General features: G+C 43.6%; 1 protein-coding gene across 3 annotated transcripts in view; it reads left to right on the forward strand.

Moving 5' to 3' along the window:
- The window catches only part of TTYH3 (tweety family member 3), a 69949-nt gene that overhangs the window by 44090 nt on the left and 11193 nt on the right, over nucleotides 1–14666 (forward strand). For all 3 annotated transcript variants that reach the window (XM_026054182.1, XM_026054183.1, XM_026054184.1), the window contains exons 5-11: nucleotides 247–342; nucleotides 2874–2946; nucleotides 3331–3406; nucleotides 10736–10791; nucleotides 12003–12095; nucleotides 12214–12306; nucleotides 13022–13158. In XM_026054182.1, the coding sequence (XP_025909967.1) occupies nucleotides 247–342; nucleotides 2874–2946; nucleotides 3331–3406; nucleotides 10736–10791; nucleotides 12003–12095; nucleotides 12214–12306; nucleotides 13022–13158 (624 nt within the window). The remainder of the gene's footprint in view (nucleotides 1–246; nucleotides 343–2873; nucleotides 2947–3330; nucleotides 3407–10735; nucleotides 10792–12002; nucleotides 12096–12213; nucleotides 12307–13021; nucleotides 13159–14666) is intronic.

Here is a 14666-nt window from a genome sequence, read left to right on the forward strand (position 1 = left end):
TATTTGTGGTTGGATGTTTTCTAACAAATATCTAGGAAGATCAAGAAGTTAAACTTTTTTCCCTGATGGTATCCAGCCTGCATACACCTTTATATCAGAACAGGACTGGGCTTCTAGGAAACGAACTGACTCGAGGAAGCCAGCAAATATCCAGCTGTCAGTGGATTATTCAGTAGTACTTAGCTTTTACCTAAAGTAAGGAAAGCCTGTTTTTCCAATGAGATGTTTGTTTTTTATTTACTGTAGGTGGCTGGGATACCTGGGCCTGCTGCTGTTCCATGTCTTGATATGTTTGCTGGTGCTCTTTGGGCTTATAAGAAACTCCAGGGCCATTCTTATGGGGTAAGTCATGCTGTAGGCATAGTGCCCAAGAAAGGCCAGCAGAATGCAAATGTGCCTGCATGTTCAGTCCTCTGGATAGTTGTGGAATGATTTCATGAACTTCTTAATTCAGAGAGGCTTTGCAGAGCATAGCTCTTTGGTAGGAGTAGAGCTACATCTGCTATGTGTTCACAGAAAGGTTTGTGAGCTCTGACACTCAGTGGTGCTGGTGTTCTTTGCTTAAGCATCAAAGACAAGGAACTTATTTGGGCAGAGCCTGCCTTCCTCTGGATAGCACTGGAAGACTAAACCTGCCTGGGAAGCAGTTAGGAGACTCTCACTGTGAATGTTTCCTTTAAATTAATGAGTTTTAAAAATCTCCCTTTAATTCTCTGTTATTGTGAAGAGAGTGATAATGGATGATAAGCATGGCATGTGGTTACACAACCCAGTACTGTGCATTTTATGTCACGATCTGCTCTTGTTTACCTTTGCCTGTCACACCTGAGGAGATGATAAACTGAGAAGAAGCAATGATTTGTACAGTTATGAGGAGGAGTTTTGTTGCCATGATACTGCAGTATTAACTCACATCTATTTCTTAAAAGGTACTGCAAGTGCTGCCCTGCTCAGGCCCCATTACAAGAAAAAATTATTCCTTTCCTTATTTTGTAGCTTGGTTTAACTTGGCATGTTTGGCAAAGACCCACCTGTATTATGAAAACAACAGTTTGACAGCTGACTTGGTCAAGAGTTTATCCTGGTATATGATCTTTATGGTCTTTATTAATATGCCATTAATAACTGGAATGTATATTCAGAGTTTTTATTTGCCAGATGACTTGACAACTGGCAGTATTTTTATAAAAACAAAAGTCCAAGTATATGCACAGATGGTAAGCCCAGAGTTTAAATTAGAATTTCATTTTCTCCTAGTCAGAGGTTCAGATTTGGGTATTCCCCAAAGGAAGCACATGTAGTAAGGAACCAACTGTAACCCAGCCAAGCAAGATGGTCAAATGCCAGTTTTAGATCTTGTAGCCAAGCAGTTGGTTACTGACCCAGTCATCTTCATTTAAAGTTAAACAGCACCTGTGTCATATTGAGCTGATTACCTTGCTCAGCTGAAGACACCAAGCTGCGATGTCCTTATGTCACAAAACCACAGAACCTTGCTGGTCCGTAACTGATAATTTTTGCATCTATTTGGAAAAGCGTAGTAAAACTTAAGTGTCCTATTTCAGGGAACTACACAGAGCTTAGCTTGATCAACGTTGAATTCTGCAAGATCCATTTGCAAAGCAGAGACTCCTCAAGGTTAAAAGTGAGCTGAGAGATAGATCTTTCTCTTTAATAGACTTTATTCATTTCTTTATTTTTGTAAAGCTCTAGTCTGCAGTAAGACACAAATGTAGCGAAAGATGTGTAGACCTATCTCTTTCTCACTGAGATGCTTGCAGCAGGTTTGCAGTAGATTTTTTTTTTTATCTCAGTTACAAATAGGTTCTTATTTTACCTTCTATGGGGGGTTGGAAGGGGAAGAAATGTGCTTGTGCTTCAAAGTCTGAAGTGAAAGGCATCTGTCAGATGGCCCCCTACTCTGAAGGTAGGGATGCTTACAGTGATATGACAGTCTGTATTCCTGTACCTGGAGGGTTTGAGGAGCATTTTTGCCTAAATATCTCCAGCACTCACGCTGGTGCCAAAGGTGGAGAGCTAATGGGTTGGCTGGGGAAGTGCAAAGGCCTTTCCCACTGGTGCGTGCGGGCTGAGTGTCACTGAGACCTCTGCTCTGCCGTCTGTGCCTTGTGCGACTGTCTTGACTTCATAGCAGACGTTTCCCACTCTCTCTGCCAGTAATGAGGTCCAGCTGTCGGAATGAAATTTTAAATGTGTGCAGAGAAAAAAAAATCTGCCTTTTAGAGATGCACTCATGTGGCTGTAGTAGATATTTAATCTGTTGCTCTGAACTGTTTGCCTGCAGATGCCTGTGTCTCTCCCTAGGTTATGTGGGGTGCTTAGGTGCTGTTCAGATACCTGCAGCTTGGAAATGAACTCAGGTGTTCAGCGCTTACATCCTGATGACCTCCTTTGTTTTAGAAACTTTAGGTATTTGCGCAGTTCTGGATCTGTATGGCTTTGTTGGATACGAGATGTTTTTCTTTGAATGACCTTGGACTTAAAAGGCAAAGATCAGAGTAAGAATAGTGGTAGTGTAGTAAGCCCTTTGCCAGTCCACCTTCCTAGAGCCACCCCTGTGTCTTCCCCGCTTTGGTTTCTTTCTGCTGCTCTGCTGGGAGCAGACTGAAGACTTTCCTCCCACCCTCTTCTTCCTCCCGCTACCATTGCAATGCCCGGTAAGATGGGAGCCAACAACTGGCCATAAGCTTTTCTAATTGCTGCTGCCATGACATATAAAGTAGGATGGTTTATCTGAAGATACCGTGGTTGATATTTTCTTGCCCATCACTTTGGACTCAAATAATAATATTTTGCCAGAGCATCTGGATACTTGAATTAGAGCCTTTACATCTGCTATCTGTTTTCTGCAGGGTGTGCTTGCTTGGGGTGCTTGCCCTGATTATCAGCTGGGGATCCTTGGGTCTGGAGTTGGCTGTTGCTGTGGTAAGTAGCCCGGAGCCAAATCCAGCTCACCCTTTGCTGTAAGTTTATTGGACACAGAAATAAATTGCTAATAGTGCATGTTACACCACGTCTGTTCTGTAGTGTCCTGTTCTAAGTAACTGCCACGTTCAGCTGCTTGGTTCAGAGCTCTTGCTCTGTAGCAAGGAAATGTTCAGAGCTCTTCCTCTGTAGCATGTGTCCCTAGCTAGTATTCCAGTGCTGCTGTGGGTGAGTAAAGCAGTGCTAGTGGGACGATGATGAGAGACCTTAACCTCAGAAAATGCCTCTAGAGTAGAGTGTTCTCTGATGTTAACCTGGCTCAACTGGTCTTTGATAATGCTGTTCTTTGATATTCCTTTTCCCTTTTGTCTTGCACCTACTTAGGGCTCCAGTGACTTCTGTATTAACCCTGATGCCTATGTCTCCAAAGTGGTTGAGGATAATGGAGTGCTTAGTACTGGTAAGTGCTACCTTGGGACTGGCTTAGGCCTGGAGTCCTGTGGCTCCATCTGTAACGCTGGAATGTGGCAGTGGCTGAGGGAATTCAATGGTACATTTGGAACCCAGAAACTTGTGTACACTGGGAAAAGCAGATGTTTGTGGAGCTCTAAAAGACCACCTTCCTATGGAAGTTCTTTCCAAAGAAGCATTTCCACTGGAGTCAGAAGTACAAACGTGTATGTTTTGTCAAAGAACTTTCTGAGCCTGTCTTCTGTCTTGCCCTCAGGTGGAAATAACTAAAAAGAAGGAACAACAGAAATCCCTGGATTATTTTTCTTTAAATGTACCACTCTTGATCTTGTTACTGCTATCTGCGTGACAAAGTTGTGGCAATAGTGTGCAGTTTAAGTTGCCTTTTCAGAAACATTCTCTTGGGTCTATATTCCTTGGAATTGGTATATTCTTGCATCTGTTACCAAATATATATGTAATTTCCTATAGTGACTATAAATAGGAATATATAAAAATACTTTAAAGGGTTAAATGAACTGAAACACGAGTAGAAAGAAAGTAGAAAGAAGTATGGCTTTCCTTTTCTATTATAAATGCAGTATTTTAACTCCTTTGTTTACCCTTTTCCATTTAAAACAGTGTGTCTTCCTCACAGTGACATTCAACTGAAACCCTGGCTGATTTGGCATTTGTTACTCCTAATTTAGCCTAAAGGGGTTGGCGAGATGAGGGGTGCCTCCATTTGGGGCCTTAAGGAGCAAAACTGGTGTTCACAACAGACTCAGTAGTAAAATTTCACTAGGCTTTTGCCCACTGGCAGAAATACCTTTCCTTTTTAGCACTTACTGTTATCTTTTCTTTCTTTTCTTTTTTTACTTCTTGCTAAGTAAACTTTTTTTCCTCCTATGTTTGATGTTCCCTCCCTAGTTCTGTGTAAGGTAATCACAAATAAGCAATGGCTGTGATCACTAGCTGTTTATGTTTTTCTGGTTCTGATTTGCTGCAATCTGAGAATCTTTGCCCAACATTCAGAAGATGCAGCGCATTGCCTGCCCATAGCCAAATGCTGCCTCTTACTGTGTAATTGAAAGGGAATTAGGTATGTAGCTATGGCTGATGGTGCAGGGATTGGAAGCAATAAGAAATGCTTATGTCTGGAGGCAGAATGTAGTATAACAGAGCATGTACAGGTTGATATTACTACCCTACAGCTTATTCTTGGAATGCCTTATTTATTGATTTCTTGGGAAGGAGAGGGGAAAGCCAGGCAGCTCAATACAGAGAAGTCTTTGAAACAAAGAAATGCAATAAGGAAAGACTATTGGTATTTAATACTGCACCAGATAAGAATCCTCCCATTGTGAAGATGACTAAGATGTGGTTTTGGTTACCAGAAAGTCTCGTTGTTGTTGGAGGCTGCAAACAAGGAGACCAAGAGGAAATAACCTGCTCGATGCTACGACTGTCTGTGCGCTGTAATAACTTGGTAGCCCCAGTCAGCTCTGGAGCAAGTTTGGTTAATAAATAGGTTAACCCGGAGAAACTGAAAACCCCGTCTCTTTATGTAACTTCCCTGTTTCATCTGCCTTGCTTAGCTACTGTGTTTTTCCCCCACAACTAGTATTGTGAACACAATACTTTTTTTTTTTTCTTTTCTTTTTTTTTTTTGTAAGAAAAGGAAATCAAACCAATTCCTGAGCTTGTCGTCATTCCAGGCAGCTGGTGGTCATATGTTCTGTGTTCCCCTATGGATTTTCACTACTATGTCATAGTTTATGTTCAGGAAACTGTGGAAATGCCTCCTGGTCCCCATCACTGGAAGTGTTTGTGCACCTGAGCAGGAAGGAAAATCATGACGTGAGGACTTCAGGGTGGAATTGTTCAAAGACACTTGAATCCCAATAATGGCTTCATGAAAGCATCCTTGAATGCTTGGAATAAGCGCTGCTGTCCCTTAATAAGCTCGGCTATAAATTGCAGCAGCTGCTTTGTGACCAGCTGGGCCATCAACAACAAGCACGACGGTCTGATGAGAGGCAAGGCAAACGCCATTACTGTCCTCATGAAGGAAGCTGTCCCCTTTCAAGGTCTCTGCTTCTGGTGCAGAGGCTCTTGACATTTTGTTTTGCTGCCTCTGCTCTTTGGGTGTTGCCCTTGAACATAACTGGCAGTGTAGATAAATGGAGACAAACACTTTAAAATTGCTCCCACTAGTTTCACCGGAGTGTATCGGACCATGGACTTTCCATTTTGGGAAAGAGATGACTAAGAGAGGATTTCATCTATAAAATCATGAATGGCAAGGAGAAAGGGGGATAGGAGTTGGTAGTTACTATTTTGGGAAACAAAAGCAAAAGAAGAGAGTATCAAATAAAACTGGCTCAACCCAGAGGAGATGAGGCTCTTTCCAGCAGGCAGTTGCACTCTGAGACTCCTTGTCCAAGACTGTGGTGGCTTCTGAAAGATTTTGTGTGGGTTGAATGGGAGAATCAAAGTCAAAGGATGAAGAATTGGGAGGTTTATAGAGAAACAGCGAATTTATCTTGGAAATCTCTTCAGCTGGCAATATGATGGGGAGAGCAGTCCTCTGGTTTTAGTCTTCCCTGTGTGTCTGCTTTTGTGCTAGGGTACAGACCACAGGATTAGATGCTGTCTTGTAATCCTACATGTTATAGCAGCTTTTATGTCCTTAATCTTAAACATAAAGCAACCAGAGACTTCAATGCTGGTTCAGCTTTTCCCAACAGTTGATATTTTGTAGTTTTTTTTTAACACATTATGCTATATGTATGTATGTTTTTCTCAGCCCTACACTTTACCATTCAGAGTAGGAGCGAGTGATCTAGGTTTGCATATCCACATTGTGATTTTTGCTTTTTTTTTTTGTTGTGTTTTGCTTTTTGCAGTAGAATTCCCAGCAAAATGACAGCATATTTTCTTTGGATACTGAGCAACAAATATATCAATATTCCCTTTTTAGTGTGTTTGTATTAATTGCTATTTACAGACCTAAATAGAACTAATGGAGCTGAGAATAATCCAATTAAGTGCATTATTGTACTTGCCATGTTTTTAGCTGGAGAGATGTCCGTTTTGTGTAGATAAAAATTTGCTGCATTAAAAAGAAGGGGTGGGGTTGGAAGGAGGAGGCAGAAAGCAGTAAAGCAGGTTTCCTGGAAAAGTGACTTAAATCATTTTCCAGAAGAGGCTGATATATGTGTCTAACTCGCTGAGTATTCATTAATTGAGATAAAGCCAATGGAGCTGAACAGTGACTGTATAATCAACTCCTGCTGCTAGTAAAAGGGCTTGGTGCAGCCAAGATGTTTATTTTCAAAGCAGGAGGCCATCTTCAAGTCTCATTCTTTTTGCCTGATATTGTGCGATTATCAAATGACTTAGTGAATAAAATTAAGCAAAAAGGCCCAATCTGTCTAAAGTTTGGGAAGAGCTTTCTTGTTATTCTCCTACTGGAAGTCTGTGTCGTGAGCAAGCCTGAGGGAGTCTCCAGGGCCTGTGCTGTTTGCAGTGGGCTCCACGAGCATCCCAAGAGGAGCTTCAAAGGGACTGGAGCATCTATTTTATGAGAAAAGACTGAGTGAACTGGGCCTGTTTAGCCTAGAGAAGAGAAGACTGAGAGGAGATCTGATCAATATGTGTAAATATCTGAGGAGAGAAAGTAGGAGAATGGGGCCAAATTCTTCTCGGTGGTGGCCAGTGACAGGACTAGGCGATATGAGTACAACTTAAAACACAGGATGTTCCATCTCCATGTGAGGAAGAACTTCTTTCTTGTGAGCCCTGGAAGAGGCTGCCCCGAGAGGTTGTAGAGTCTCCTTCCCTGAAGATCTTCCAAACCCACCTGGATGCTACCGTGTGCCACGTGCTCTAGGTGTCCCTGCTGGAGCAGGGGGTTGGACTGGATCATCTCTAGAGCTTCCTTCCAACCTCAGCCATTCTGTGATTCTGCAGAGCAGTTGAGCCAATGTTGGCTTGCAGAGGCCGCGCTTCCCCGTGCGGTTTTGCTGAACTGCCCACGAGCAGGAAGCTTTGGCCGCACAGCACTCTCACTGGCCAGAAGCTCGGTGCCAAAACCTTGTGGTGACTGGCCTGATTTTACCAGTACAAGAGCAGTGTGTTTGTGAGGAACACAAATGGCCTGCAGATCCTGCCCTCGACTGTCGCTTTCGGTAAGCAAGGTGCCTGGTGGAAGATATGTCACTGTTACTTGGGCAAGAACAGCTGACTCAAAGTCTCCCTCCTTGGACATCCCAGGTGATGCTCTTCAGCTTTCCCCAGGAACCAAACTCAGGCAGACTGTTTCCTCTGGGGGATAAAAGGTGAACTGGAAGCCATTTAGTGCTCAGGTAGAGGGGAAGAAGGGCTGGGAAAATAATCTTTTTTATAAACCCTTTTTGTGCTTGCTCTTTACCCTGCAGCCCTCCTTGCCGCCTCTTGGCACGTGCAGTGCCATTTTTGCATTCTGCAGAGCTTTTTTAGGAACGAATAGTAAATCTCCTTGGCTGCAGAAACAGTAAGTGGATTCTAGCAGCTGAAGCTGACTCCGCTAGGCTGTTCTACTTTTCCTTCTAGGAAAAACAGACTTTGCAAAATTGAAGCAATTGGGGTGGTTCCCCTCCTAGCCTTCTGCTCTCCGGTTGCCTGCGCGTGGGGACAGTGGGTCAGGACCGCCGTGAGCACCAGCAGGCGCAGGCAGCTGCTGCTGTGACCCTGACCAGCCCCTCTCCTGCACACTGCAGCCCTAACAGGCCAATTTGGGAAACTAGATCCAGCCTTCAGGCATGTTCCTTAAGAGGAAAATGCATTAGAAGAGTAATTCTAGCGAGCGGCTAGGACTGTTAGTGTGCAAATGAGGAATAGTACAGCTGTTTTCTGCGCTGAAATGTGAGATTTTTGTCTTGTAGAGGACAGTCATTTGCCAGGGTGAAAACCTGCAAAGGTTGCAGTGCCTGCTGCTCTGCTGCCTTTGCCTGCCTGGTGCTTCACTTAGAGGCTCCGTGGCACAGACTCGCTGTAAAACAGCCTCACTGCCTCTTGCAGCACTGGTTTTAAATCGTCACAGTGACCTGCAGGGTAAGGCTGAACTTAATGTCCTTGCAACCAGGCTGTCTTTGACACTGGGCCCACAGGTTGCAAAATATGATGGTATTTGGAAGACTTATCTATAACCTTCCCCCCAGGAATGACTCACAAGATCCTAAAAAGATGGTTCTGAAGCCCTGTATTAGTAGTATATTATGCAACATTATGCACTATAAAGATGATGTAATACTGTTGAGGGGAAGCCTATGAGAAAATTTTACTGGCCTATTGGTTTACAATAAATAAATGACTACACCAGAACCCCTTGCGTGAGTGTGTGATGCTGGGGAGTGCTGTTACTGTGCTCCTCCTTGAGTGCAAGGGTCTTTAACCCATGTTTCCCTAGCCATTTTGCATGATTTATGGGCCTGGAGGAGCAATCCTTTCCTCGGCTTAGTGACTGTGCACACTAGTTTGTGTGGCCTGCTCAAAGTGAGGCCTGTAAAGCTCTTCCTATCTGCCCACATTTTGCTAATTGCTGTTTAGAGGCTGAAGGGGAGACATAAGTCATCCCCGAGAAGGATTTGATGGGGAGGGCGATGGAGCAGCTGGCAGAAGCTGCCCCAAAGTAGGCTAATGAATTATAAATAACAGCTGTCAGGTTGCACGGGCAGCGTGCAGGAGCTGGCAGTCTGCATTGTAGCACTTGGTCTCCAGCGTGTAGGCTTGCCGAGAGGCGCATGCAATATTTATGGAAGTGCGGCAGAATCGGAATGCAGTCGGGTCTGCCTCCTTAGCACTCCGGCTTGCTTGTGGTCATGCGTTTTCCTGCTTTCTGAGTTGGGGCTGGTTAAAATACCTTTGTGACCTGGGCCGTGCTGCCCTGAAAGTCCCAGGGAGAAGATTAAAAAGAATGGAAAAACATGCTGGTGATGGTAGAGGAAGGCAAAGCACGTGTATGTTTTGCCTCAGCCGAGCAAATTTTGTCCTGCATGGAAGTACGTCAGCTCAGCAAAATTAATATGGAAAGGACCTGTAAAACGTTTGAGAATTAGTCTGAAAGTATTGGGACAACTGAGCCTTTCACAGAACTCTCTCCCCCTACAGCCTAATTGAGAATCACAGAGGAAAGTCTGGATATTTCAAATCTGTGTGTGTTGACGTCCTGCATGCAGCAGGCGCAGGAGTGCGAGGGCTCATGAGAACATCAGGCTGATCTAACACTCCCTGAATACAAAGAAGCAGAGTGTGTTTTCAAGCCCAGGACAGGCTGCAGTTTCCCTGACTTGCTTATCTGGATGCAAGTCTTCAGTGTTCTGTGATCACTGATAGAACTGTTAATTAAGTATTAAGGCTCTTGGGATAATATAAGCAAATGATCTGAAGTCCCTTGAACAGGATAATGTGTTGCTAGTATCCCAATATCCATTAAGAGTTTTCATCCCTGACCAATGCAGAAAATAACTTTTTTGGGGGGAGCTGGAGTCAAATGAAAGATCCAAAATAAACTACACACGCTCTTATAATTAATCTAATTCAAACCTTCCAGCTAAAGTCTAATTACATACAAGTGATGTCAAACAAAAATCAGACTTACTCATTCAACCCTAACTTTCTTCAGAAGATCAAGAATCTCTTCTACTTTTCATTTCTTTCCGCCAGCAGATTCCATGGTGGTGTTTGCTTTCAAAGTGATACCATTCTTAGGGAATAACCTCGCTGAAAGCTATGACTTCCTTCAGTAAGGAGCAATTCCTTTTGTTCTTCTGCAGACCACTGCCCCAAACCAGTCTGTCTTTTGACAATAGCTGAGGATCTGAACTGGCTCATAGTTATTTCTCTGTATTGGGTAGCCCAGGCAGTGGGTACCTCTAGTTGCTTACAGAGACCATCAGATGGTCTCTGAGTATATTCTAATGCTCAGACATTGCAGAGATTAAATCTCCAGTTGGACTCCTTGTGAATAGTGTTGGCTTCTAAAGATGTTTTCTTTTTGATGATGATTTGCCTAACTGTACCATTTGTTTCATTATTTAAAAAAAAAAAATTATCCCACAAAGGCAACTTTTTTTTTTTCTCTAAAGTGAATCATGTTCTGTAATCCTACATGGAGAGAGGGAAATGATTCCAAGTATATTGCATTCTCATTTTGTGTATTGCTTTCAGAACTTAACACCTCCCTTGTGGCAGGTCTAAGAAGGTGCAAAGCTGGAACAACATACCTGGCATGACTTCTTTCTTTTTTTTTTTTTTTTTTTTTTTTTTTTTTTTTTTTTTTTTTTTTTTTTTGTAGATATTCTCCGTTATTACATTACCTGCAGTGCTGGATACCCCAACCCTTTCCAGCAGGTGAGTATAAGCATCCTAGCTCCCGTAACCCTCTTCTTCATCCAGCTTCTCAAAGGGAATAGGTTAAACCCTTAATGCCACGGCACAGGGAAGTGACCAGGTTGTAGCTTCAGAGAGCACTCTGTGTTGGTGAAGGCTTGGTAGCCACCTTTGAGCTGTGCAAAAGGTGGCACTGTGATGCAGTGCACAGGGGTTTTTCCACCTTTGGCTGCTCCGAGAGGGGCTCTGTGTGATGTGGTGAGGATCACGGCGCTTCTCAAGGTATCTCCTGTTTACATGGTGCTTTTCTAAGAGCAGAGACATGGAACCAGCACGCCCACAATTAAAGCCAGGGTGGGAAACTCCATGCTGCCTGCTTTGAATCTCTTGCAGGTTCTTTTGGGTTAAACAGTGGCAACATTCCACTCCCCAAATGCAGACCTCTCTGTGGGGGAGGGAGTAATTCTCACATACGCCTCTTAAATCCATTGGATGTTTAAAGTTTTGTATCCTGAAGTATAAATGTGAGTCATATTATTCTTCTGTGTGGGAGCTGAGGAACAGCACCTGGGCCCATCCCAAACCTTTTGCCATGTGTATCAGAGGCCAGAATGAACCCACACCACCCACCAGTTGGTAGACACCAGCTGCTCCACAATTCTTATTTAGGAGTTTTTTGAATCATGTTGTCTTCTCTTTTGAAGAGCGGGGGAAAAATACTTCAATTTGTGGTATGATGCACCATTGTCATCAGTTGAATTTCTGGTTGTTCAGTATATGATTTGGCGTGCAATTGCATATGAAATTCCCATGGATGCTTTAGTGGGATGAGAGGGTTGCACCTTCACATAAACAACTTTAACTCCTTCTTATATACTTGGTTGAGTAGAAGAATCCAACTGTGGTCTGTGGTGTGTATATGAATACTTTGCATCTCTTCTTTCTCCTCCTTCTCTGTCCTGGAACCCCTAAACTGGTCCCAGGTCTTTTTTGCCTCTCTTTTTTTCCCCTCTCTGTCTCTTTTCTATCTCTATGTATCCATCTAAAGTCAAACTTAACTGTATTGGAATTGAACATGTCTCACATGTCAGTTTGTCTCCAGACTCGAGGCATCCATTTGTACAGATCATGCTTCAGTGTTTGAGAGAAAGCCTTGTTTCCCAGGAATTCTGTTGGTGCGTGTGGCCTGCCTTGCTGCTCAGGACTGAAACATTGTGTTTTGTATTGAGTAGAAGCTGTCAGGAAGTCACAAGGCTCTGGTGGAAATGCAGGATGATGTTCTGGAACTCATGCGATCAGCGAGCAAAGAGCATCCCACCTCCAAGGTAACTCCCCTCAATCTTGCTCTCCTTGTGCTTTTGGGCTCTGCTTTCCCCTGCACAAAGCCCCAAACCAGTTCTGCAAAGTCCTTTCCTCGCAATAATCTCTGGTTTGTGCTTACAGGAGTATCTTACTCGGATCCAGGAGGTTTTAAATTCAACAGAGATCAACTTGCAGCAACTGACAGCTCTAGTTGACTGTCGGAGTCTGCATTTGGTGAGTACTTGGTGCCTGGGCTTAAGCTAAGAAAGACCAAAGGGGATGTAGAGCCCTCAACAGACTGATTGTCCTGAAGATTCAAATCTCTGGTGTTCCAAGGCAGTTTACAGCAGCTTTACCGATTTCTGCAGCAGAAAGGAGAATGAGAACTTGGATCAGGTTGGGTTTGTGTTTTAGTGTTAAAAGATCAGTGCAGGAAACTGGATAGCATGCCTTTACACATCTACAAGCTGCAGCATTAAGGTTTCAGGGCGTTTTAATTTGTTTCCATAGCCCTGGGCTTGTTGCCTTTCCCATGTAAAGCTGCAATATAACATGGCCTGTCTGTTGTCCTAGTTTTATCTTTGAAGATAGAGATATGAACAGTCTATGCTTGGGCAATGAGAGACAGTGAAGGAGCTGAGCAGCTTAATGAAAAATGTATTATATTTAGGTGGATAGATAGGCTTATCTTGCCTTTCCCACCTCCCTACTTATTGTGTGAGGTGGGAAGTATTCTCATCTTTGTATCTGAGATGGGCTTTGTGAGGGAAATAAGGGTTGGGTCAGCTTATGAAAAAAATATTGAGGTCCTAAAATAGGAACGTACTCTGACAAAAGGACTGTGAAGTCTTAAGTTCCTTCAGAGACAGTCCAGGGGGAAGGACACTTGAATTAGAGACCTATGTTAACTGTCTGGTGATCAGGAACTTCTGGTTATTTCTCTTTGCAGGATTATGTCCAGGCATTGACAGGCTTTTGCTACGATGGAGTGGAAGGCCTCATCTACTTGGTTCTCTTCTCCTTTGTCACAGCCCTCATGTTCAGTTCCATTGTGTGCAGCGTCCCACACACTTGGCAGCAGAAGAGGTATAGAGAGGGGGTAGATCCCGTTGCATTATAGAGCTCTTCCCTAATGAAGACTGACTATTGGATTTGTGCCCGTGAGCATCTGGAGCTGTTTTCCCATATGCTTACAGGAGCATGAGGGATCGAGGGTCTTTAAGCACAGGTCCGACAGAAAAAAAAAAAAATAGTGCTGACTTTTACCCTGGCTGTGGTTGTTTTTTACATCTGGACCTTAATATGCTGGAATTATGTGCAGTATTCAGTACCATGTAGGACAACAGGTCAAGTTAGAGACGAATTATTGTAGTTGTAGAGAATGGTAATCGTTCAACTCTGCTATCTCTGTGCGATACCTATTCTTTGTATCATTTATGAGGCATTTTCATAATATATATAATTTTATATCACTTGAGATTCTAGTAAGGGAGAGAGATTTGAAATGACCAGTAGTTCAGTCTTGCCATTCTTGGCTTTGCTCAACTAGGGCACTTGACTTGCATAGCTAACACGAACTGGGAATGGTCTAGTTTGCAAAAGCTCATTTGTGGTGATCACGTAACTACAGGGTTGTTTGGAACTAGTTTTAGTGGTGGTAACCAAGCTGAGCATTAAGCCTTGATCTAACCTTCCCAGGGCATTGCTGATGGGCTACTGCACCACGTGTTGCTGCCACGTAGCTTCATTGAGTGCTCTGCTCCTGTAGAAGAACGATAGACTTTGCAGCAAACGCTCTTCTGTGATCCTAAATGCAATTTTTATGGCCTAAGCCCAGGTTCCAGGTGGAAGGTAAAATGGAACATCCTGAACAATTGCAGGAAGCCTGGGCCTGCTGGGTCTGCTTTGCCCACGGAGAAGCCTTTGGAAATGCATCAGAACAGCACTTAAGAAAATGGCTGCTTTCCTTAGCTCTTCCCCAGGCAGAGGCATTGTCGAGAAGGGGGTGGTAGTCTCCCTTCTTGAAGAAGCAAGCTTTATACCGTGCCTTTTCTCTCGAGCTCCCTTCCATGTGGATTCCTGCTCTCCCTGCCAACCCCAGCAGGCTCAGGCTGCTGCTGTGAATTGAGGAATTCCCTCTTGCATTCTCAGGAGCACCATTTCTTCCTTTGCCTCCCTCAGGGAGCTGGAGGATATAATGCTTTATTGCCTGTAAGAGACTGTGCCAGCTGTAATTTCCTGAATAAATCTTCAGTGCCACCTTGTGGTGCAGAAACTGCAGGTGGTGGTTGAGATGTTGCAGCTCTGACCCTGTTGTCTCCGAATTCTCTCTGCCATCACAGGCAAGAAATGTTTCCCATAAAGCTTTTTACTAACTTTGTCCATCATTGCTCATATATTTCAAATAATTAGGGAGCTAAAATAATAGAGTGCATTACATAGTAGGGACAAAAGAATACTATGGGAAGAGTGGAAGGAACCAAGGGGAAAGTGCACTGCTCTGCACTGAAAGCGATTTAAAGAGAGAAGAAAGTCTCTAGACACAAATGCAGATGTTTAGACAATGCACCGACTTCAGTAATTTTCTTACAAGC

This window comes from Nothoprocta perdicaria, unplaced genomic scaffold (assembly GCF_003342845.1).
Source record: "Nothoprocta perdicaria isolate Ctin4 unplaced genomic scaffold, notPer1 scaffold_12, whole genome shotgun sequence".
Classification (NCBI taxonomy): Eukaryota; Metazoa; Chordata; class Aves; order Tinamiformes; family Tinamidae; genus Nothoprocta; species Nothoprocta perdicaria.